Raw genomic sequence first — 24,749 nt, 5'->3', positions numbered from 1 at the left:
AATGGCCACCATCATGCCACAACCTAATCACGCCTCAAAGCAGATTGTTTCCTGTACATCACTTTCCCTTTAACCGCATTCAGACCCATGGGAGTATGTTTACTGTAGCAGGTTGGCTCTTGCAGGCAAAATCACATACCTGTACATTGCGTCTTTCTTCTGTGTCCACGCTCACATATATGCATGGACCAGGAACAATGTGCTGTCATTCACTGCAGCACAAGCCAATCAGTGAGTCCCAGCCAACGATTTATGGCTGGCCCCCTCTGATGGGCTGAGTGAATGACAGAAGAGAGCCCTGTGTTAATAAACACAGGGATCTAAACAGACATTATATACTGGAATTTTTTTTATTCTAGTAATGGCGACATGCACTGTAGCCAGTGACAGCACAGTGGGGTCAGCGGGTAGGAGAGAGATAGGTGGGTGTGTGTGTGTGTGTGTGTGTGTGTGTGTGTGTGTTTCTGCGCAGCCAGCCCGCACTCTAGCAGTAAAGCTACAGTGTGTGGTCAGCAAGTGGTTAAACTGTAAGCTCCTTGAGGGCAAGGACTAATGGGAATGTACAATATATATGTAAGGCTCTGTATAAATTGTCAGAGCTATACAAATACCAATATTAAATGCGGTATTTGATTCGCATGCCAACCATTGTTATTATGAAAAATGTTTACGCATATAGTTTGTAAAAATGACTTAGTAGAGAGGAAGCCGAAAGAACTCATTACATATTACCCTGCTTAGTACTGCACAATTACTAAACTGCATTTATGCTCCATGGCAGGCATATGCAATTAGCAGACCTCCAGCTGTTGCAGAACTACAAGTCCCATGAGGCATAGCAAGAGTGACAGCCACAAGCATGATATCCAGAGGCAGAGGCATGATGGGACTTGTAGTTTTGCAACAGCTGGAGGTCCGCTAATTGCATATCCATGTTCTATGAAAATCTGTGTGTCAAGTCTAATCACTTTGAATACAAATGCTCTGTAAATTGAAATGCGCTCATCTCAACAGTCATTAACCACTTGATGACCAGTGACAAATTAGTACATTGCTGGACTTTAAATGGGTATTATACCAGGATGATGCCTGCATCATATTTCTATTTTACTTATTTAAGGTGTGAACAAATGCTTTTTAGGACAAATCGACATAGACATCAAAATTAACACTGCACTACCACACTAACATCTACTAACCCGCTGAAAGAAAAAATAATATTTAATGTTGATAATATATTCAGGTAATATGTGCAGTGGCATTAAAACCAATAGAGCTTACTGTTTTTTTTATTTTAAAGTTGCACTTCTGTTTGTCAAAAAATAGGATTTTTTTGTACTCACCGTAAAATCCTTTTCTCTGTAATTCACCGACTGACAGCTCCTCTCTAGACCATTGGGTTGTTACGCCACCTTTAGGCGAGGACTAGGCTTAACATGTTAACGAAAAAACTCAACTTCTAGTTCCGCCCAAGGGCAGTCCCATAGGTAACAACCCCTCAGACTGCCATGCAGCTGCAGTGCGTCAACAAGCATTATAACGTAAAGAAAAATAGGAGGGGAGGGTGCTGTGTCAGTGTGAATTACAGAGAAAAGGATTTTACAGTAAGTACAAAAAATCCTATTTTCTCTTATATTCACCAACTGACAGCTCCTCTATTTAGACCGTTGGGACGTCCCCAAGCAGTGCCAAAACGAGGGGTGGGAAAAACAGCATAAAACGTCATTCACCATGGCATGTGGGAACCAATATAAAAACTTTACCCACAAAAAACGACAGTGTAGGAATAACAACCTTTTCACCCACAAAAAAACAGGATGCTCCTCAACAGAGGCACTACCCTCAAACCGCACCAGAACTGCAGTAACAAATGCAACAGTGCATTTACTTAATAGTACTGCGTTTTTACCCCCAAAAAAATGTATGTTCAATTGCAATAATACGGCCATCGCAGTAAGTGGCTTTGGAAGGCAAAACAACAGGTAACAACAAAGTCTGGGGAATGCCCAGGGAAAAAACAGGCCAAACAGGCATCAGCCTTTTAGAATTTTGTAAAAGTGTGAAACGACGACCAAGTCCCCGCTTTACACATTTGAGCGACAGACGCTTGATGTCGGAAGGACCAAGACGTTCCGATTGGCCTTGTGGAGTGGGTCGTGACCGGAAAGGGGAGCACCTGTTCCGTCAAGGCGTAGGCCTGTACTACAATCTGTCTGATCTAGGGCTGCAACTAACGATTTTTATAATTGATTAGTTGGCCGATTATAGTTTCGATTAATCAGTTAATAATCTTAAGAAAAAGTGTGGTGTATAATTTAGCTAATATGTAAAAAAATTAAAAATAAAAAAATAAATAAAAAAAATAAGGCAATTTATTCTTAAATATCTCTGTATGCAGTGGTAAAAAAAAATAAGAAACTATATGGTAAGTATACTGTATATACTATTAGAGGAGATATACTGTATATACTATTATAAGGTGAATCTGGTAAATATCAGACTCAGATCAAATATTTTCTAAATACCCAGCGAGTGAAAAAAGTACAGATGTGAACATGTCCCATAGGAAACCATGTAAATGAACTGTAGTGCGTTTCTGCAAAAAGCACCAAAACACACACAGATGTGAACCAGGCCTAAGACATTTAGTAACATAACGGGGTTAAAAAAATAAAATTAGCCCTTTATAGTACAGAAAAAAAAAAAGCAAAAAGAAAAAAGCAGATAATTGCTACTGTAAAAGGGGTTTATTTTTTACTGTAGAACTGTGAAAGTAATATTTACAGTAGCGATTTGCTCTTTTTGTACTATAAAGGGCTAATTTTTTTTTTTACCCCATTATGTTACTGGCCGATTAATCGATCATGAAAATAGTAATCGATTATTTTCATAATCGATTAGTTGACGATTGTTTCAGCCCTAGTCTGATCCACCTGGAAATGGTGGCCAACGAGAGCGCCATGCCTTTTTCGGACCAGTCACCGAAACAAACAAGGACTCCCTGACTTCCGAAAGGGAGCCGTCGCAGACAAATACACCCTCAGAGCCTGAACCACGTCCCGGGAATGTAGGGCCACCTCCCTTAGGATATGTCAGCTTAGGACACAGATGGAACACAGAAACCACCTTCGGCACAAAAGAAGGTTGTGGACACAACACCACCTTATCCCGGTGGATAACCAGATAGGGCGTCTTGCAAGACAAGGCCGCCAGTTCCAAAACCCTCATGGCCGATGTAATGGCCACTAGAAAGACCCCTTCTGGGAAAGAGTCAACAGGGGAAGCTCTCTGATATTTTCAAATGGCGGTTTCTGAAGCGCCGATAACCCCAGGTTCAGATCCCACGGGGGGGGGGGGTAACGGTGGACGCACCGAAGCAACCACATTGCAGACCCCTTGAAACAAAAGTGCTCACTAGAGAGTAAAAAAAAGACAGCCAAAGCTGATATTTGTCCTTTAACCACTTGGTTCCCACACTACGTCTATTGACGTCATGGGGTTTCGGTGGTTATATCTAAATGATGCCTGAGGCCACAGACATTCAGATATTGCCGTTTTCAGCCGGCGATTCCCTACACCATAAGAACGATCATAGTGGCTGTTCCGCCGCTTGATCGTTCTTACGGGTGACGCCCCCGACCTCCCGCCACCCTCCGGTGCTTCTACCGACTCACCGTTTCCATCGGTGAGTCGGTCACAGGATCCACCGGCCCCAGCAAGTAATCATAGAGATTTCCGGCGAACTAGATTGTCCCCAGCGTCTCTATGATCGTTCGGAGGCCGGGCACGATGTTATGACGTCACGCCCGGCCTCGGTATTCAAATTAACGGCGCCGATCTGGCTAGGAAGCCAGGATCATTTTTTTTTCTTCCCAGCCTAGAGGTGAGATATGGGGTCTTATTGACCCCATATTTCACTGTAAATAGGTCAGATCGTGCCATATTGCTATTACAAGGGATGTTTACATTCCTTGTAATAAGAATAAAAGTCATCATTTTTTTTTTTTTTAAAGTGTAAAACTAAAAAAAAAAAAAAAAAAAAATTTTTAAAGCGCCCCTGTCCCCGTGAGCTCGCACACAGAAGCGAACGCATACGCAAGTCCCGCCCACATATGAAAACGGTGTTCAAACTACACATGTGAGCTATCGCCGCGAACGTTAGAGCGAGAGCAATAATTCTAGCCCTAGACCTCGTCTGTAACCCAAAATATGTAACCAGTAAAAAAATTTAAAGCGTCGCCTATGGGGATTTTTAAATACCAAAGTTTGGCGCCATTCCACGAGCGTGTGCAATTTTGAAGCATGACATGTTGGGTATCTATTTACTCGGCGTATCCTCCTCTTTCACATTATGCAAAAAAATTGGGCTAACTTTACTGTTTTTTTTTTAAGCATGAAACTTTTTTTTTCTGAAAAAAACGCTTTCGAAAAATTGCTGTGCAAATACCGTGCGAGATAAAAAGTTGCAATGACCGCCACTGTATTCTCTAGGGTCTTTGCTAAAAAAACATATATAATGTTTGGGGGTTCTATGTAATTTTCGAGCAAAAAAATTAGGAATTTTACATGTAGGAGAGAAATGTCAGAATTGGCCTGGGTGCGAAGTGGTTAATGGTGCTTAAAGCCAAATTCTAGTCTACTCCTTGCTGTAGAAACAGCAGGATCATGGATATAGAATAGGCGTGTGGACGCCATCCTTTTGCCTCACACATGGAGATATAGGCCTTCCAGGTACGATGATCTATCTTCAGAGAAGATGATTTCTGCGCTCTCAGCATAGTTGGTATCACTGAGTCCGAAAGACCCCAATTCCTCAACACCTGGCTCTCAATAGCCATGCCGTTAAAACAAGCGATGGTAAAGCAGGATGAAGAATTGGACCTTGAGACAGAAGGTCTTCTCGTAACGGCACTCACCAAAGGGCATCTGCCACCAGGCACACTAGGTCTGCATACCAGGGACGCCGCTGGGGCCCATCTGGGGCAATCAGTATTACTGGAATCCCCTCGGTCTCCACTCTGTTGAGTAGAACCCATGGAAACGTGCCAAGCCTGCAACAGGTACTATCACCCCGCCACTCAGCAGGTCCCTTACCGCCCCCAAAAGGGCCTCCCGGCGAGCCGGAAGTAGGGGCCCCCTCTACCGGGATCGTGGTTACTTTGTTTAACCTGGATACTGGGGGGTCCTGGACAAAGGGGTAATGTACCTCCATGTATTTGGGGATCGAAAAGGTCTGTGGCGGTCAACCCTATTCCTTGTAAATTAACTTATCAAAATAAGTCAGATACGGGAACACCTTAGGTGAATGGGCTGGCTTACGGGGCCCAAAAGGGGCCGCTACATCAGCAGAGGGATCTGCTGGCTCCTGAATCTTCAGGGTATCAAGCACAGCTGTGATAAGTGCTCCAGCAAGAGCTTTTTCACACACGGACGGGGACTCATCCTCACTGTCCTAACGGTCCTGGTCAGCGTCGTCTGAAACGACAGAGCAGGGATCACCAGCCTCAACAGGGCCAGAGTCTGCGTCAGAGCTCTCCCCGGACAGGGGCCGCTTTTTACCACCTTTGTGCCCACGCACCGCCTCCATCTTGGCAACGAACGAATTGAGGATCGCTGACAAAGCTTCCAGAGGCATTGCACAGTCTGCAGGCGAACCGGTTGCAATTGACTGGATTTTGGACGAAGAAACACCAGTTTCTGAAGCCATGCTGACCCTACCCTGTCTGTCACCTGATGGGGACTTAGGACAGTGATGGTTGAGAGGCTCTTTCCTGCAGGACTCACCACCCTGACTGGTTCTGCGCTGTCCAGCTAGTAGTGCCTGTGTCCTTTGTCCGCTCCCAGGTGCATAGGAGATCATACTGCGCTGTCCAAATCGGCTGTAAATGGCGCTGAAACTGACCAAACACCTTGTTCAGGCTCCAGTATAAAGGACATAGACACAGGGAAAATGGCCGCCGAGCTACAGGAAAACAAGCTACTCCTTGAAACTGACCAAAAACGTGTTCAGGCTTCAAGAAAATGGCTCTGAGCGTCCAGTATAAAGGACATAAAACACAGAAAATGGCCGCCGAGCTACAGGAAAGCCTGCTGCTCCTTGCCCCACCAAAGATGGCCGAACACTGAATACCATGAGAGACAGTGAAACAAAACAGGCAGCGATGGCTGTGAACAGCGTTAAAACGACCGACAGGTACAGCCTCCAGAAACCCCCAGGGAAAAATCCACACACATCCAGGGCACAGCCAGCCAGTGCAGTCCCCCCCAGGTGAAACCCCCCCCCCCCCCCCCCGAGCACCCCTGCATATGACACACACCACTCAGCAGCCTCATGCAGCATCCCCCACAGGGAGGGAAGATGGGGACAGGGAGAGAAGAGGGACCCCCAAATCTACCTCCTAGGGAATGCCCAGCTTCTCAGCCCCACCCAAGCAGGGAGAGCTGTACTTACCAGTCATGCAGAGCTGGGAGACATTCCATCACAGACCCACTCTCTGATCAGTACGGGGTGGCTGCTGGCCTGGCACACAGACATCAGTAGCCTGGTCATGTGTGCCCTGGAGCATTAACGTTCACCGAACACCTCTGGAGCTGAGGCCTGTCATGGCCAACCCAGCGCAGAGCTCTGGTCTGCACATGCTCGCTGGCCAGGCTGGGGAGACTATGAGGATAAGAGTATCCAGCCTGTCACCCAGCCAGCTGTTGATAGCAGATCACAGGATCTTTAAACTTGTGCAAAAAGCAAAGCTTCTGCAGAAAAAACATGGACCGATGGGCCCGTCAGGGTTCCTAGGTCCTCCTTCACTAGGCAAAATAAAACTGAAGCTGCATGGCAGTCTGAGGGGTTGTTACCTAAGGGACCGCCCCTTGGGCAGAACTAGAAGTACTGAGTTTTTCAATATATGTTAGGCCTAGTCCTCTCCTAAAGGTGGTGTAACAACCCAATGGTCTAAAGAGAGGAGCTGTGTCAGTCGGTTAATATAAGAGAAAGCAATATTTTTTATGAAACCTAGTTTCATTTATAAAGACGTTATAAAGTATCTCACGTGAGTACACCCCTCACATTTTTGTAAATATTTTCTCATCTCTTTTTGTGACAACACTGAAGAAATGACACTTTGCTAAAATGTAAAGTAGTGAGTGTACAGCTTATTTAACAGTGTAAACTTGCTGTCCCCTCAAAATAACTCAATACACGGCCATTAATGTCTAAACCGCTGGCAACAAAAGTGAGGAAACCTCTAAGTGAAAATGTCCAACTCTGGCCCAATTAGCCATTTTCCCTCCCCAGTGTCATGTGACTTTATAGGCCTCAGGTGTGAACGGGGAGCAGGTGGATTAAACTTTGTGTTATCGCTCTCACTCTCATACTGGTCAGAGGAAGTTTAACATGGCACCTCATGGCAAAGAACGTAGAGGATCAACGTAGATGATCTACGTTGAACGTAGAGAAATTGTTGCTCTACATAAAGATGGTCTAGGCTATAAGAAAATAGCCAAGACCCTGGAACTGAGCTGCAGCACGGTGGCCAAGACCACAGAGTGGTTTAACAGGACAGGTTCCACTCAGAACAGGCCTCGTAATGGTCAACCTCCAGAGGTTGTCTTTGGGAAATAGACTTATGAGTGCTGTCAGCATTGCTGCAGAGGTTGAAGGGGTGGGCAGGTCAGCTTGTCAGCACGCAGACCAAACGCCACACACTGCATCAAATTGGTATGCATTGCTGTCATCCCAGAAGGAAACCTCTTCTAAAGATGATACACAAGAATGTCAGCAAATCAGTTTGCTGAAGACAAGCAGGCTAAGGACGTGGATTACTGGAACTATGTCCTGTGGTCTGATGAGACCAAGATAAACTTCCTTGGTTCAGATGGTGTTAAGCATGTGTGGCAGCAACCAGGTGTAGCCTTATGAGTTTATGTGAAATCTCCATTAATACCTGTACAATATTGTAATTAGAAATATATTTCAGTTAGAGGGAAATATATATTTAAAGAGGAGCTGCACAAAAAAAAAAAAATATTAAAAGCCAGCAGCTACTAATATTGCAGCTGCTGACTTTTAATAATATCACACTTACCTGTCCCAGGTTCCAGCGATGTCGGCGGCAGATGACGAGCGATCGCTCGTCTCGCTGCAGCCACCGCCGCCATCCTCTGTCAGGGAATCGGGAAGTGAAGCAAGAGGGCTTCACTGCCCGGTTCCCTACTGCGCATGCGCGAGTCGCGCTGCGCTGGTTCCCCGCTGTGTCTCTGGGAACTGTGTGTTTCCCAGAACACAACGGGGGGCGGAGCCATGCGGCGGTGGGCGGAGCCATGCGGCGGTCTGGCCGGAAGTGGGTGCAGTTACCTGGATTATCCAGGTAACTGCACCACCCTCCCCCCCGAAAGGTGCCGATTGTGGCACCGGAGGGGGGAGGGATAATACTAGCGGAACTTCCCCTTTAGGGTGAAGAACCGCTTTAAAGTATTGAGAACATGTACTGTGACATACTGAAGCAGAGTATGATCCCCTCCCTTGAGACTGGGCCACAGGGCAGTATTCCAACATGATAATGACCCCCAAACACACCTCCAAGACCACTGCCTTGCTAAAGAAGCCTAGGGTAAAGGTGATGGACTGATGAAGCATGTCTCCAGACCTAAACCTTATTGAGCATCTGTGGACCATCCTTAAACAGAAGGTGGAGGAGCGCATAGGTCTCCAACATCCACCAGCTCTGTGATGTGGTCATGGAGTGGAAGAGGACTCTAGTGGCAACATGTAAAGCTCTGATAAACTATGCCTAAGAGGGTTAAAGGCAGTGCTGTAAAATAATGGTGGCCACACAAAATATTGACACTTTGGGCCCAATTCAGACATTTTCACTTAAGGGTGTACTCACTTTTGTTGCCAGCGGTTTAGACATTAATGGCTGTGTTTAGTTATTTTTGATCATCTTCTATATTTTACCAAAACATATGTTTGTGTATTGTGTTTTTTGCATTAAAGTTTAAAAAAAAAGTGATTTTTTTCCCAAAAAATTGAAAAACTGCTGCGCAAATACCATGTGGCATTAAAAATTGCAACACCCTCCAATTTATTCTCTAGGGCCTCTGCTTTAAAAAATGTGTATATGTTTGGGGGTTCTGAGAAATCAAATTTGGATTGTTACATGTAAACATAAATGTGCCAGAAAAGGCCCGGTCAAGTGATACTAAACTTTTTTCTTTAAAAAATAAACATGTTATATTTTTCCTCCTTCCAAGCGCTCCCACAGCAAGCAGATTGCTATGGGGGCATCAGTGCAAAGCTGCAGCTCTGAGCGTCCATTCAGACATGGAGCCGTGTTTCTGCTTCGCCTCCTCTCTCCCCTGATGGGCTGACTTTCATTGGCAGCAATGGGAGCCAATGGCGCAGCTGCTGTGTCTCAATCAAGAGGGAGAGTCCCAGATGGCCAAGGCACTCGTGCACATTGCTTGATAGCGATAGGGCTCAAGTATTAGGGGGACTGCTACACACAGAAGTTAATCTTACTGCAAAGAATACATTAAGAAAAAAAATTCTGCCTTTACAACCACTTAAGGCAGGAAGCTTGCACAGCACACTGCCAACATGACTACTACAAGGAGCATTTTACAAACCAAAATTTGAAATTCAATAACCAGTAGAAAGTGAAAATTATGCTAAAAATTACTAGCATAAATACCAAGAATTTAAAACATGTACTTACTGAATATAAACCTCTCTCTGATGCACTGCAATGTAGTCTCAAAAGTCCATCAAGAGACAGAAGTTAATGTTTTACAGTGAAAACAAACAGGTACTTACCGGCATGCTTTTAAAACTTCTGTTGAGCTAGGGTATATGGAAACTGACATGGATGGTATAGTCTGAGGGCTTTGTTTGTGGCTAATTATAGCTGGGTCCTTCTTTTTAGGGCTCTGAGAGTCCTCCATACCCTCCCCATTGACTGCATCATGTCCACTATGGGGGCTGTTAAGGCTGATAACACTGTTGGTCATTGTCTGTTCAGTAGATTTTGGAGAAGGTGTTGCTGTGGAAATGGCTGAAGATGGGGAGGAGGCAACAGAATTCTCAGTTTTTGTATGAACAGCTGGATGAATATTGTTGACTTTGTCACAGGTTCCAGTACCCACATTGTTATTGGCTTTTCTCATCAACAAGGCAGAGAGCTGAGGATTGTCTGAACTAAGTAAACCTGGTGACTTAGAATCTCCATGGCTAGGGCTAGGAACAGTATCTGCCGTCACCTGATGGACATGATTAGGAAGTCCCTCTACACCGGCAGTACTGTTAGGTGTCCCTTCAGAAAGCCTGCTTGTTTCAGGCACTGTTCCATTTCCTGAAGGCTTGCTCTCTTTGGTTAAAGTAATGCCTTGTTGTCCACCTGAGGTAGCAGTGTGAGAGGAGAGGTGATTGAGAGCAGCCCCCTGTGTTACTGAATTGCTAGGCATGGTAGGATGTCCAACCTGATTTTGAATACCAGTGCCAGCTGCTTGGAGATGCTGGGAAGGCCCAGTGGAAGAAATAGGTCGTTCACCATTAGGACCTGCCAAATGTGAATTCTGACCTTTATGAAGCCCCTGAAAGTGATGCAAAAAAACATGCATTAGAATGTGATTTAATAACATTATAAAAACCATATTGCTGATGTACGTATTTTGAAAATGGTATTTTTAAACTTTGTGTAAACTGCATGATAATGTCTTCTGAAAAACATATAACCTTGAGACAGACCAACAATACTAAATAAATAATGAAGTTAGACAGGCGTTCCAATCCATCTACACTCGATCAAAAAAAATAAATAAATAAAAGCTGCTTTTAGTTATACTAAGTTCTGAGACCTCACACAGATCTCAATTTGCCCCACTCATTCAGTGCTGTAATTTAGGAAAGTGTTTTATGAAACAAGTCAAAAAAAGTTATTAAAAATGCTGCATACAAAAGTCATTTATAGCAAAGTCCAGTTCTTTTAAAACTATACTCAAGGTAAGGTGGGTGAAACTGTGGCAGTTATTGCAGCGCCTGTTGTAAAATAATTAATATAATTGCGACAGTAATGATATTGTAATTGAATATGAACCACTTGCTGACCGGCGCACACCGATGTACGTTGCCGGTCGGAACCTCCGTGAGTCCCGCGGACTCCATCGCCGCGGGGATACCTGCGATCGTCTCACGGGGAGGAAGAACAGGGGAGATGCCAATGTAAATAAGCATCTCCCCATTCTGCCTAGTGACAGTGTCACTGATCTCTGCCATTACTAGTAAAAAAATAAATAAAAATGCCATAAAACTATCCCCTATTTTTTAAAAGCTTTTGCGCAAACAAATCAATCGATTATCGCGATTTTTTTTAACCAAAATTATGTAGAATATGTATTGGCTTAAACTGAGAAAAAAAAAAAACATTTTTTTACATAATTTTTGGTGGATGGATATTATAGCAAAATGTAAAAAATAATGCGTTTTTTCAAAATTGATGCTTTTTTTGTTTATAACGTAAAAAATAAAAACCGTTGGGGTGATCAAATACCACTAAAAGAAAGCTATTTGTGGGTGAAAAAAAAAGGGGGGGGGGACATCAATTTTGTTTGGGAGCCACGGCGCAAAACCACGCAATTGTCAGTTAAAAAGACGCAGTGGCAAACCGCAAAAAGTGCTCTGGTCTTTGGCCTGCAAAATGGTCCGGGGCTTACGTGGTTAAAAATCTTTCCTTTTCACTCTGCAGCCACTGCAAATTTTCTGAGAATGAATCGCAATATGGCTACCTGGAGTTGTTCTTTACACAGAGTGTGTACTGACCACTCCCCAGAAACATTTCCTGTTTGTGATTGGCTCACCAATTTTCCAAAACGTCTGCGTAAGATACAAATCAGATTACAGGCATCCCCTGCAACAAAAATGTAATTTTTGGAGAGATACTTTCAATAGGAGCACGTCTAGGGGGATGCAGTTTCCTCAGTGCCCTGCAGCTGCAAATCTAACAGATAATTATGAAACCACTCCCATTAGACCTACTCAGTACAGAGGCACATACAAACATACAGGGATTTTTTTTTTTTATAACAAAAACATAGGAATCTGCAACAAAGGTTGTTATAATCCTTGCAATGTACACAGATCACCCAGAGGGGAATGTTTTTTTTTCTCAACAAAAAGTTGCGCTTTAAATTTAGCCAATACAAAATTTGAACTACTATTCTAATTACCCAAATGCTTTATATGGGATAAAATCAAATGTTACACTGTGCCGACTGTACATGTGGCAAAAACTGAACTCTTAAAGCGGTAGTAAACTGCACTTGAAATATTAACAGAGTGCTGCTTAGTCAATTAGCCTGTCGCTATGTGACATCATACACCATCATGTCTCCTGCTACTAAACATTTTCTTAACCATTTCCCATCCAACATATGTATACTGTATATACGTCCTTAAGTGGTGGTGATGATATCTGGGTTAAGGCTGCAGCTATGATCCAGATATCCTTTTCTGCTAATGATCATCTTTCTTGTAAAAGTAATCTGAGTAGCTTTACAGCTGTTATGTGTTTGTCTGCATGACTGATCAGGAATGACTCCTTTTGGGGGAGTCATTAGTTCAGAGATGTCCAATGGACAGGCAGTTAGAACGAAAAAGTTCCCTGATGGGTTCAAAGCATGTTTTTTGCAGGGCAGAAAGAAAATCCAGGCAGTGACAGCTGAGGTAATCTGACTTCCAATAGCCTGCACCTTGGATATGAACATCAGAGAGAGTTGGACAGTATTTTTCTGACCATGAGTAGGGCTGCCTGACTCCAGGTATCCCTCTTATTGGTTGATATAGGCTGCAACCATGATGTTGTCCGACTGTATGCTGATCAGAGGAACCTGAAGAAGGGAGGCCCAGCTAGTTTGATGGCAGAGCTCCAGAATGCTGACAGGGAAGCTTGGCTTTCCTGGGTGATCAAGTTTCCTGAACTGAGTAGAACATTCTTCCCCAACCTGTGGAGTTGGCATATGTTTTTCACCTTCCACGGGTGTACAAGAAATTACTTCCCTCCCCATTTTTAAGGCTGGACTGAAGATTTAACAAGCAAGAGATTTCCTTTCTTGGCTGGGTAGGCAAATATGGAGGTCAAGAAACAGAGCATGCTTGTTCCAGGTTCAGAGAAGCGTTGAATGGAATAGCGATAAGGTTCATCCTCAAATAAGGCTACCATTAGTCTACAGCACTCAGAATATCACTGAGGGATGTCTCGTCTTGGGATCCAAGCATGAGATCCGACAGAACGCTCCAATCACAACCATTGGCTGAGAGCACTGGTCAGGAGTCGGTCACCTGCTGGTTTTCCAGCACGCACGGCCGGCTTGTGTCGGACAGACCAACATACACTAGGGCCGAATGTACGGAGCTCGAGTCTATCCTCATTACCATAAAATCTAAGCCCACCTCCACACCTTTAATTCATTGTAAGTCAACTTAGAGTTTTCAACTCTAGTTACAATTGATAATGAAGATCTACCTATTACAGAGTTCATTGCTGGAGGTTCCAGAATACAGCAGCTAAACTATGTAAGCTGCAATCCTTAAATATTCCTGTAAAGTCAAAATAAACTTTTTTTTTTTTATATTACTCCCCCTAGCCACGCCACCCCCCACCCATCAATTGTTCCAAATTATTACCACTGTTTTCAGGCTTTTTTGTCCTATGCATGCTCCTTATTCTCCACTAATGCACCTCACAGCTAGTAGCATAGAGCGACCAATGTTCATATGCTTATGCTCTGGTCTATGCACACAATTCCCATATAGAGCTGAATGTGTCTGCATTTAGATGTATAATCTATTTTGGGGACAAGCAGAAGGCTACAGTCATATACATGGGGGCATTACAAACAAAAGTAGATACCCTAGAAAAGGGGGATGGGTTGTGGCAGTCAGTACATGGGGTTCAATGTTTGCCAATATTATGCCCAATATTCCGCGCAATTTAACCATATCCACCTTTTCCTATGGCAGGCCCCATCTCCCTAAAGCACCCCTCATTCGCAAGTTAAGATGGGATGCGTTAAATGTATAAAAAATGATTAACCACTTGCCACCAAATCATGTACCTGTACTTGATTTGGCTTCAAGTGGTAGTACCAGAGTGACGACAGGCATCACCACGGTACCGGTTTTTAGAACTCTAGACAGTCGGCTCTCTTCTAACAACCAAAGCAGCCACTCGGCTGTTATTACAAGCAGGAGGGAACGTCCCCACCAGGAGATCTGAGCAACCTGCTGGCACATCCGCCGGCTGGCCAGAGACCCGAACAATGCAGAGATCAGCTTTGATCGGGTCCTGGCTATGGTAATCCGGAAGAGATGTCATGACATCGCTTCCGGTTTACTCAGGAATCAACGGCGAGTTTTAAAGAAAAAAACGAAACACCTTGGTGTTTTAAATGTGTTTAAGTGCAGGGGAGGGGTTTGAAGTCTTATAGACCCCATATCTCTCCATAAAATGTACCTGTCACGTGCCTACTGCTGTCAGTGGGATGTTTACATTCCTTGTGACAGCAATAAAAGATAAAAAAATAAAAAGAAATTAAAAAAGGGACAGTAAAAATAAAAAGCCCCATCCCTCCGTGCTTACGCGCAGAAGCGAATGCATACGCAAGCCGTGCCCGCATTTGTAAACAGTGTTCAAACACAATCGTTAGAGCGAGAGCAATAATTTTGAGCGTTGCACTTAAAATGTTTACCTTGATGCAGAGAATGCAGCAAAGGTTAAAAAAAAAAAGCACTTTAAAATGCATTTCCACTTTTACAGTCAAATTTGGGAAAACCGCCACTGTGGGTTTACTCAAACAATAATATGCCAATATTTGACTTTTGAGGCACATTAATAAAACTCATAGCTTGATTCATATTCCATATAAATATTGTTTTGATTAAAAAAAATTAGGGCTGGCACAAATATTTCCATACGCATGCTGTGACTTTTTTCCTGCAAAGCATAAAGTCAATTACATCTGTTGAGTGCATGGAAGCAGTGGTTGGCACGGAGCACTAAGAAGCCATTTTAGGCACGGAGCACTTTATGGAAGAATGATTCTACTTATAAACTATTGAGCATTTTTTGGGCCAGTCATTTTATAGCGGCACAGGTTCCGATGTTCTAGTGTGATATCACGATTGCACAAAGTAATATTTGATCATTAGACAACGCTGTGATAAAAGTTGTTTATGTAGCACAAAGGCCACAAGTTGGCTTTTTGGTGAACTGCACCAGTCAGTCATACAAAAAAGGTATATTGGGTAGTAATCAAGTCTGACACATAAAATAGATTGTGATTTCACATATTTGATATTGGTTTTACAGCGACAACGCTGTGTATAAAATAGTACAGCATTGGAAACATGTTATATGTCCCACCCTAAAAATAGGTGGAACATGTTACCAAAGTCATCCTTTAAATAAAAACTTTAATCTCAGTCCGATGATATGTACCAGCTTTAACCTAATAGTATTTGTGTACACATATACACACACACATATACAGTGCCTTGCGAAAGTATTCAGCCCCCTTGAACTTTTCAACCTTTTGTCACATTTCAGGCTTCAAACAAAGATATAAAATTTTAATTTTTTGTGAAGAATCACCAACAAGTGGGACACAATTGTGAAGTGGAACGAAATCTATTGGATAATTTAAACTTTTTTAGCAAATAAAAAACTGAAAAGTGGTGCGTGCAAAATTATTCGGCCCCTTTACTTTCAGTGCAGCAAACTCACTCCAGAAGTTCAGCGAGGATCTCTGAATGATCCAATGTTGTCCTAAATGACTGATGGTGATAAATAGAATCCACCTGTGTGTAATCAAGTCTCTGTATAAATGCACCTGCTCTGTGATAGTCTCAGGGTTCTGTTGAAAGCGCAGAGAGCACCATGAAGACCAAGGAACATACCAGGCAGGTCCGTAATACTGTTGTGGAGAAGTTTAAAGCCGGATTTGGATACAAAAAGATTTCCCAAGCTTTAAACATCCCAAGGAGCACTGTGCAAGCAATCCTTTTAAAAATGGGAGTATCAGACCACTGCAAATCTACCAAGACCTGGCCGTCGTCCTAAACTTTTAGCTCAGACAAGGAGAAGACTGATTAGAGATGCAGCCAAGAGGCCCATGATCACTCTGAATGAACTGCAGAGAACTACAGCTGAGGAGGGAGAGTCTGTCCATAGGACAACAATCAGTCGTACACTGCACAAATCTGGCCTTTATGGAAGAGTGGCAAGAAGAAAGCCATTTCTCAAAGATATCCATAAAAAGTCTCGTCTAAAGTTTGCCACAAGCCACCTGGGAGACACACCAAGCATGTGGAAGAAGGTGCTCTGGTCAGATGAAACCAAAATCGAACTTTTTGCCCACAATGCAAAACAATATGTTTGGCGTAAAAGCAACACAGCTCATCACCCTCAACACACCATCCCCACTGTCAAACATGGTGGTGGCAGCATCATGGTTTGGGCCTGCTTTTCTTCAGCAAGGACAGGGAAGATGGTTAAAATTGAGGGGAAGATGGATGCAGCCAAATACAGGACCATTCTGGATGAAAACCTGTTGGAGTCTGAAAAAGACCTGAAACTGGGACGGAGATTTATCTTCCAACAAGACAATGATCCCAAACATACAGCAAAATCTACAAAGGAATGGTTCACAAATAAACGTATCCAGGTGTTACAATGGCCAAGTCAAAGTCCAGACCTGAATCCAATCGAGAATCTGTGGAAAGAGTTGAAAACTGCTGTTCACAAACGCTCTCCATCCAACCTCACTGAGCTCGAGCTGTTTTGCAAGGAAGAATGGGCAAGACTTTCAGTCTCTCGATGTGCAAAACTGATAGAGACATACCCCAAGCGACTTGCAGCTGTAATCGCAGCAAAAGGTGGCTCTACAAAGTATTAACGCAAGGGGGCCGAATAATTTTGCACGCCCCACTTTTCATTTTCTTATCAAAGTTTCAAAAATCCAATAGATTTCGTTCCACTTCACAATTGTGTCCCACTTGTTGGTGATTCTTCACAAAAAATTAAAATGTTATATCTTTATGTTTGAAGCCTGAAATGTGGCAAAAAGGTTGAAAAGTTCAAGGGGGCCGAATACTTTCACAAGGCACTGTGTGTGTGTGTGTGTGTGTGTGTGTGTGTGTGTGTGTGTGTGTGTGTGTGTGTGTGTGTGTGTGTGTGTGTGTGTGTATGTGTGTGTATGTGTGTGTATGTGTGTGTATGTGTGTGTATGTATATATATATATATATATATATATATATATATATATATATATATATATATATATATATATATATATATATATATATATATATATATATATATTATATACATACACACACATACATACATATTATGTATGTGTGTAGTCACTAAAGGCACCATTGGTGATTTAGGTTTATTGTAGAATGAAGATACAGGAGTGGACTTTATGTTTATACAATTACTTCAACGTTCCCTGGGACTGAATGCATTGGACTCTTATAGGGCTGAAACAACTAATCGATTATGAAAATAGTGCATATCAGGAAATGCAGTGCAGCACACATACAGCTCACTACACAGTCAATACATGTCAGTAAGTGCCTGAGAAAGTGAGTGGTTCTAAAGTCAGAAGTTTTTTTTTACCTTGCAGCTTGCTATGGGGGCACTCTGAAGGCAGAAAGAGCCAGAAGCATCGGTGGGGGACCCTAGAAGAGGAGAATCATGGCTGCTCTATGCAAAATCATTACACAGAGCAGGTAAGTATAACATGTTTGTTGTTTAAAAAAAATAAAAATAATAATACTTTAAAGACTGTGTGCAGGGAAGAGCAGCATCTGAACTCAGATGGTGGAGGCTGATGGACTGGAGGTAATAGTCTCAGCTTTTAGTACTACTATTTTTTTACGTTGAACAAAGGTTATTAATCAAAACGGGGCAAACATGTAGGCTTTTACATATAAATTACATATAAACTTGATAACTGTTACATTGCCTATGGCTGGCATGCGGTGCGCTCGCTCCACTGCAAACATGGGGGAGAAGGCTTCTCTCTCATAGGTGGTAATTAGTTGTTCTAAGAACGTGGTAGTGTGCTTTCCTTCAGTCCTAAAAGGCGTAAATTACATCTTCTTAGCCTGTTCATCTTGCTTAGCGAGGAGTAGGGACGAGCTCAGGCGTGTTCGCATGCTCCACGTGCAGAGCCTGCCAGGAAGTCGGCGCAGCGCTGCACTAATCACAGGCAGTGAGACATTTCCCGATATCTGCAGCCGTGCAATGCCACACTGCCTGTGATTAGCGCAGCGCCGAGTTCCTGGTGGGCTCTGCACGTGGAGCATGTGAACACGCTTGAGCTCATCCTTGGTGAGGAGCGCCCCCTTCCTCAATGTCCTCCTTTTCCTGTCCACGGTACTATTCAAGTTTTGCAGCTGCAGTTTTCTGTGATTTTGATGGTGACATACCTCAGGGGTCTGGGGTGACTTTATATATGGTGTCAATGCTGTGTGGGGTGATCCTGGAGGAGGTCGCAAGACCAGAATACAGCGCCGGCCGGAAAGTCGGGTGTACCAAGATAGTCGCCGGCTCCAGGAGTAGGCTGGGGACCTTCCTGAATGCAGCGGTCGCCGTGCGGGCGTTCGCCGCTTCATTCGGGCCACCGTGCAGCAAAGGGCTGTTGGGGGTTAGTCAGGGTGTGAGGAAAGTCCCCAGGTTGGTTTTCATGTTTTGTAGAGTGCAGGATGATGTATTGCAGGAGTAACGGACGGAGCTTAAGGCACACACGTCCTACTCCATGCTGCTTCATGCCATGCCCCCCTTTAGTACTACTTTAATATAAAAGATTTATATCTCCATTCCACCCTTCATATAGCTTCATGTCTGACACCTAGTTATAATACCCATATACAGTTGTGCTCAAATTTACATATCCTGGCAGACTGATTTCTTGGCCATTTTTCAGAGAATATGAACAGAAAAACTTTTTTCACTCATGGTTAAGCCGCGTACACACGGGCGGACTGTATGGCCTACTTAGTCCGTCGAAACACATTTCAGCGGACAGTCCGCTCGTGTGTGGGCTTCAGCGGACTTTTTCAGCGTGCAGTCTGGCGTACTAAGTATTTCGGAATTTCCGTAATATTGTCCGTCATACTTTGGTTTCAGCGGACAATCCGCTCGTGAGTAGGCTAGTTCGACGGACTAAGAATGGCGCATGCTCAGAAAGGATTTACACGGCGGAAGGTTGCATTGCTGTGTATTGGACTTCTTATTTCTAGTCCCGTCGTACGTGCTGTACACGTCATCGCGCAAGCTTTCGACGGACTGTTTGTGCATCTGTGTGTGGTCAAGTCCGTTCATTCGAAAGTATGACAGACTGTCCGTTCGATTGTATGACGGACTAAGTAGGCCATACAATCCGCCCGTGTGTACGCGGCTTTAGTGTTTGGCTGAAGCCATTTATTATCAATCAACTGTATTTACTCTTTAAATCATAATGGCAACAGAAACTACCCAAAAGACCCTGATCAAAAGTTTATATACCCTAGTTCTTTATCTCGTGTATTGCCTCCTTTAACATTAATGACAGCAGGAATTCTTTTGTGGCATTTATGGATGAGGCTCTATCTTCTCAGATGGTAAAGCTGTCCATTCCTCTTGGCAAAAAGCCTCCAGATCCTGGAAATTCTTGGGCTATCTTTCATGAACTGCACGTTTGAGATCTCCCTAGAGATGATATTGAGGTCAGAAGACTGAGATGGCCACTCCAGAACCTTCACTTTATTCTGCTGTAGCCAATGACAGATCGACTTGGCCTTGTGTTTTGGATCATTGTCATGTAGGAATGTCCAAGTACGTCACCATGCGCATCTTCATAGCTGATGAATGCAAATGTTCCTCCAGTATTTTTTGCATAACATACTGCATTCATCTTGTCATCAATTTTGAGCAACTTTTTTTGCCTTTGTAGCTCACACATCCCTAAAACATCAGCGATCCACCTCCGTACCTGTCATAGGGCTTGTTGGCTCCTCTCCAAATGTAGCGTTTATGGTTGTGGCCAAAAAGCTCAATTTTGGCCTCATGAATCCAAATGACATTGTGCCAGAAGGTTTGAGGCTTGTCTCTGTGCTGTTTGGCAGTATTATAAGGGGGATACTTTGTGGCATTTGCGTAGTAATGGCTTTTATCTGGTGACTCAACCATGCAGCCCATCTTTCTTCAAGTGCCTACTTATTTTGCATCTTGAAAGAGCCACACCACATGTTTTCAGAGAGCCCTGTATTTCATCTGAAGTTATTTGTGCATTTTTCTTTGCATCCCAAACAACTTTCCTGGCAGTTGTGGTTTGGTTTCAACAGAACCCCTCATTTTCCACTTCTTGATTAGCGTTTAAACACTGCTCATTGGCATTCTCAATTCCTTGGATATCTTTTATATCTCCTGTTTTATACAGTTCAACTACCTTTTCCCTGCAGATCCATTGACAATTCTTTTGCTTTCCCCATGACTCAGAATACAGAAATGTCAGTGCAGCACTGCATGAAAGATGCAAGATGCATCACAGGTGGGAATGGTTACCTATAATAGCCATTCAAATACCTGTGTGTCAACTAATGCATGTTATCAGGCCAAAATCACCAGGGTAAACATTTAATCAGGGTCATTTGGGTAGTTTGCTGGCATTATGATTTAAAAATAGTAAACACAGTTGATTAATAAATGGCTTCAGCCAAACACTAACCATGAATTAAATTTTTTTATTCATAAAATCAAAATCTGCCAGGGCATGTAAACTTATGAGTACAACTGCATCCCACTTCTGGGTGTATTTAAACACACATATATACATACACATATACATTATATACATATATACACACACACACACACACTCATATATATAGATACACACACACACACACATATATATATATATATATATATATATATATATATACATACATACATACATACACACATTATATACATATATATATATATATAATAAAAGTAATATAAAAAGGGCCGTTATGACAGGTGATACAGATCAGAACGTCTTAAGCCTACAGTTCATTTAACATGGTTTCCTATGGGACTTGTTTGCATCTATGCTTTTTTCAGCCACTGCATATTTGGAAAGGGTCAATGACTTTTTTCAATGCAAAACTGTGTTTTTTTTAGTTAAATAGTGAAGTTGCAGAAAAGCATGTAGTGCATTTTTGCAGCAATTTGTGTTTTTTTTTAACCACCTGGCATCCGCGCTATGGCCGAATGATGGCCTCCCGTGTGCACTCTCCCTGCGCATGCCCTGCAGAGTATGTGCGGAGCGAGCTGTGATCGCAGTCCCCGAGACTCGGCCCCTTACCATGTGATCAGCTGTCAGCCAATGACAGCTGATCACATGATGTAAACAAAAGCTCTGATTGTTTTTTTTCTTCTCCTCACGCTGACAGCGGAGGAGAGAAAAAAGCAGATCACCGGCTCACCTTAAAAAGGGACATCGGTCCCGAAACGGAAGAAGCAATTATGCCCCCCAGTGGTGCCACCTATGCCCCCCAGTGGTGCCAATCAGTGCCACATAGAAGTCATCACTGCCACCCCATCAGTGATCATCACTGCCGCCTCATCAGCGTACATCAATGACTAACAAAAATTACCCTATATAATTTTATAACAAAAAAAATTGTCTTTTTAAACTTTTTTTTTAACAAAAAATTAAAATTGCACAGGTGATCAAATACCAAAGAAAGCTCTATTTTGGGGGGGAAAAAAAATTATAAAAATTTCATTTGGGTACAGTGTTGTATGACCGTGCAATTGTCATTCAAAATGCATCAATGCTGAAAGCTGTAAATTGGACTGATAGGAGGGGGGTTTAAGTGCCCAGTAAGCAAGTGGTTAATCTGGCCAACAACAAATTGGCCAAAGAAAAAATGAAAATCACAGCAAAATCACGTGTGCCAAAATTCACAGCAAAAAGTACTGCATAAACACATCAAAAGCAAACTGCATTGGTGTGAGCTGGGCTTTATGCTGCCCCACATCGATCTTTGGACGAGAATATTCAAACGAAAAATCTTTGTACATTCGCTGAATGAAAATGTCGGTTAGAAATTTCACTTGCTTTTAACATTCAGTTTTAAAACAAATGTAAATTTCTGAACCAAAACCACATACACTGTCTGAAAATTCCTTTTCACCAAGAAATTTTCCTATTCCGCGCCTTCGAATTTTCCCATCATTGAGGTAGAAAAGAACGTCGGTTTGACCCCACTAATTATTAGAAAAATCAAACGTACGTCTTAAAATTACCTTTTTTTTTTTTTTTTTTTTTTGAAGACATTGTTTTTGTGTGGCCAGCATATATTACAGTTCTGTCTGAAAATCAGCAAAACAGTCTCTCATTTTTCTTTAAACATTTCATCCTAGTCCGATAATATTTACCAGATTCAACCTCTAATAGTATATACCAGAGATGGTGAACCTTGGCACCCCAGATGTTTTGGAACTACATTTCCCGTGATGCTCAACTACACTGCAGAGTGCATGAGAATCATGGGAAGTGTAGTTCCACAACATCTGGGGTGCCAAGGTTCGCCATCACTGGTATATACAGTATACCTCTTCTGTTACTCCGCGTGGATTAGAGATTTTGTTCCCTAATCATATAGTTATTTATACTTACCACTGCATAAGGATATTTAAGAAAAAATTGCTTTTTTTATACTTTACATATTAATTAAAATTATACACCCCACTTTAAGGTGGCTATCTGATTAGTTATTATTCGATTATGAAAATAATCGTTAGTTGCAGCCCTAGACTCATGCTATGTTTGAAAAACATTTTTTATTTACTTTGAGCACAGTGGAATTTTATATACAGTTTTCCAATTTTTTTGTTTAGTGGTTCATTTTTTTTTTTTTACAGTCATGGCTGAAATTGTTGGCACCCCAGAAATTTTTCCAGAAAATCAAGTATTTCTCACAGAAAAGTATTGCAGTAACATGTTTTGCTATACACGTTTATTCCCTTTGTGTGTAAAGGAAAAAAAAAAAAAAAAAAAAAAAGGGAGGGAAAAAAAGCTAATTGGACATAATGTCAAACAAAATTCCAAAAACGGGCTTGTCAAAATTCTTGACACCCTTTCAAAATTGTGGATAAATAAGATTGTTCCAAGCATGTGATGCTCCTTTAAACTCACCTGGGGCAAGTAACCGGTGTGGGCAATATATATATATATATATATATAGAAAAAAAATAAAAAATAAAAAAACACACACCTGAAAGCAGATAAAAAGGAGAGAAGTTCACTTAGTCTTTGCATTGCGTGTCTGTGTGTGCCCACTAAGCATGGACAACAGAAAGAGGAGAAGATAACTGTCTGAGGACTTGAGAACCAAAATTGTGGAAAAATATCAACAATCTCCAGAGATCTAAATTTGCCTTTGTCCACAGTGTGCAACATCATCAAGAAGTTTGCAACCCATGGCACTGTAGCTAATCTCTCAGAGCGGGGACGGAAGAGAAAAATTGATGAAAGGTTGCAACGCAGGATAGTCCGTATGGTGAATAAGTAGCCCCAAAGAAGATCCAAAGAAATTCAAACTGTCCTGTGAGCTCAGGGAGCATCAGTGTCAGCGCAAACTATTCGTTGACATTTAAATGAAACACTATGGCAGGAGACCCATGAGGACCCCACTTCTGACACAGACATAAAAAAGCAAGACTAGTTTGCCAAAATGTACTCGAGTAAGCCAAAATCTATCTGGGAAAACATCTTGTGGACAGATGAGACCAACATAGAGCTTTTTGGTAAAGCACATCATTCTGTTTACCGAAAATGGAATGAGGCCTACAAAGAAAAGAACACAGTACCTACAGTGAAATATGGTGGAGGTTCAATGTTTTAGGGTTGTGTTGCTGCCTCTGGCACTGGGTGCTTTAAATATGTGCAAGGCATCATGAAATCTGAGGATTACTAAGTGATTTTGGGTTGCACCGTAGAGCCTAGTGTCAGAAAGCTGGGTTTGCGTCTGAGATCTTGGGTCTTCCAGCAGGACAATGACCCCACACATACGTCAAAACGCACCCAGAAAGTGCTAGAGAGTTCTAAAGTGGCCAGCAATGAGTCCAGATCTAAATCTCATTGAACACCTGTAGAGAGATCTTAAAATTGCTGTTGGGAAAAGGCACCCTTCCAATAAGAGAGACCTGGAGCAGTTTGCAAAGGAAGAGTGGTCCAAAATTCCAGGTGAGAGGTGTAAGCAGCTTATTGATGGTTATAGGAAGCGACTGATTTCAGTTATTTTTTCCAAAGGCTGTGCAACCAAATATTAAGTTAAGGGTGCAAGAATTTTGACAAGCCCATTTTTGGAGTTTTGTGCAACATTATGTCCAATTTGCTTTTCTCCCTTTTTGTTTTGTTCCAATACATACAAAGGGAATAAACATGTGTATAGCAAAACATGTGTTACCGTAATACTTTTCTGTGAGAAATACTTGATTTACTTGATTTACTTGATACTTGAAATACTTGATTTTCTGGAAAAAATTCTGGGGTGCCAACAATTTCAGCCAAACTATGTATCTATAATCATACCTTTACCAACCATTGATATGGGGTAAGTATGCTCCCTTCAGGAAGGATTTAGAAGGGTTGAGGAATTATGGTTTCCTAAATGGTTATATTTAATATTTATGTTCTTCAGATTTTGATGACC

At 42.4% G+C, this 24,749-nt stretch overlaps 1 protein-coding gene across 4 annotated transcripts in view; it reads right to left on the bottom strand.

The window, feature by feature from the left end:
- Window positions 1-24,749, bottom strand: part of KDM6A (lysine demethylase 6A) — a 224,553-nt gene that overhangs the window by 63,166 nt on the left and 136,638 nt on the right. For all 4 annotated transcript variants that reach the window (XM_077480926.1, XM_077480927.1, XM_077480928.1 and 1 more), the window contains one exon: window positions 9,812-10,587. In XM_077480926.1, the coding sequence (XP_077337052.1) occupies window positions 9,812-10,587 (776 nt within the window). The remainder of the gene's footprint in view (window positions 1-9,811; window positions 10,588-24,749) is intronic.

The sequence above is a fragment of the Lithobates pipiens genome, unplaced genomic scaffold, assembly GCF_037356315.1.
Source record: "Lithobates pipiens isolate NorthernLeopardFrog02 unplaced genomic scaffold, aLitPip1_a1.2 Scaffold_16, whole genome shotgun sequence".
NCBI lineage: Eukaryota > Metazoa > Chordata > Amphibia > Anura > Ranidae > Lithobates > Lithobates pipiens.
Note: the sequence above shows the minus strand (reverse complement) of the source record. Positions and strands in the feature narration are given on the sequence as shown.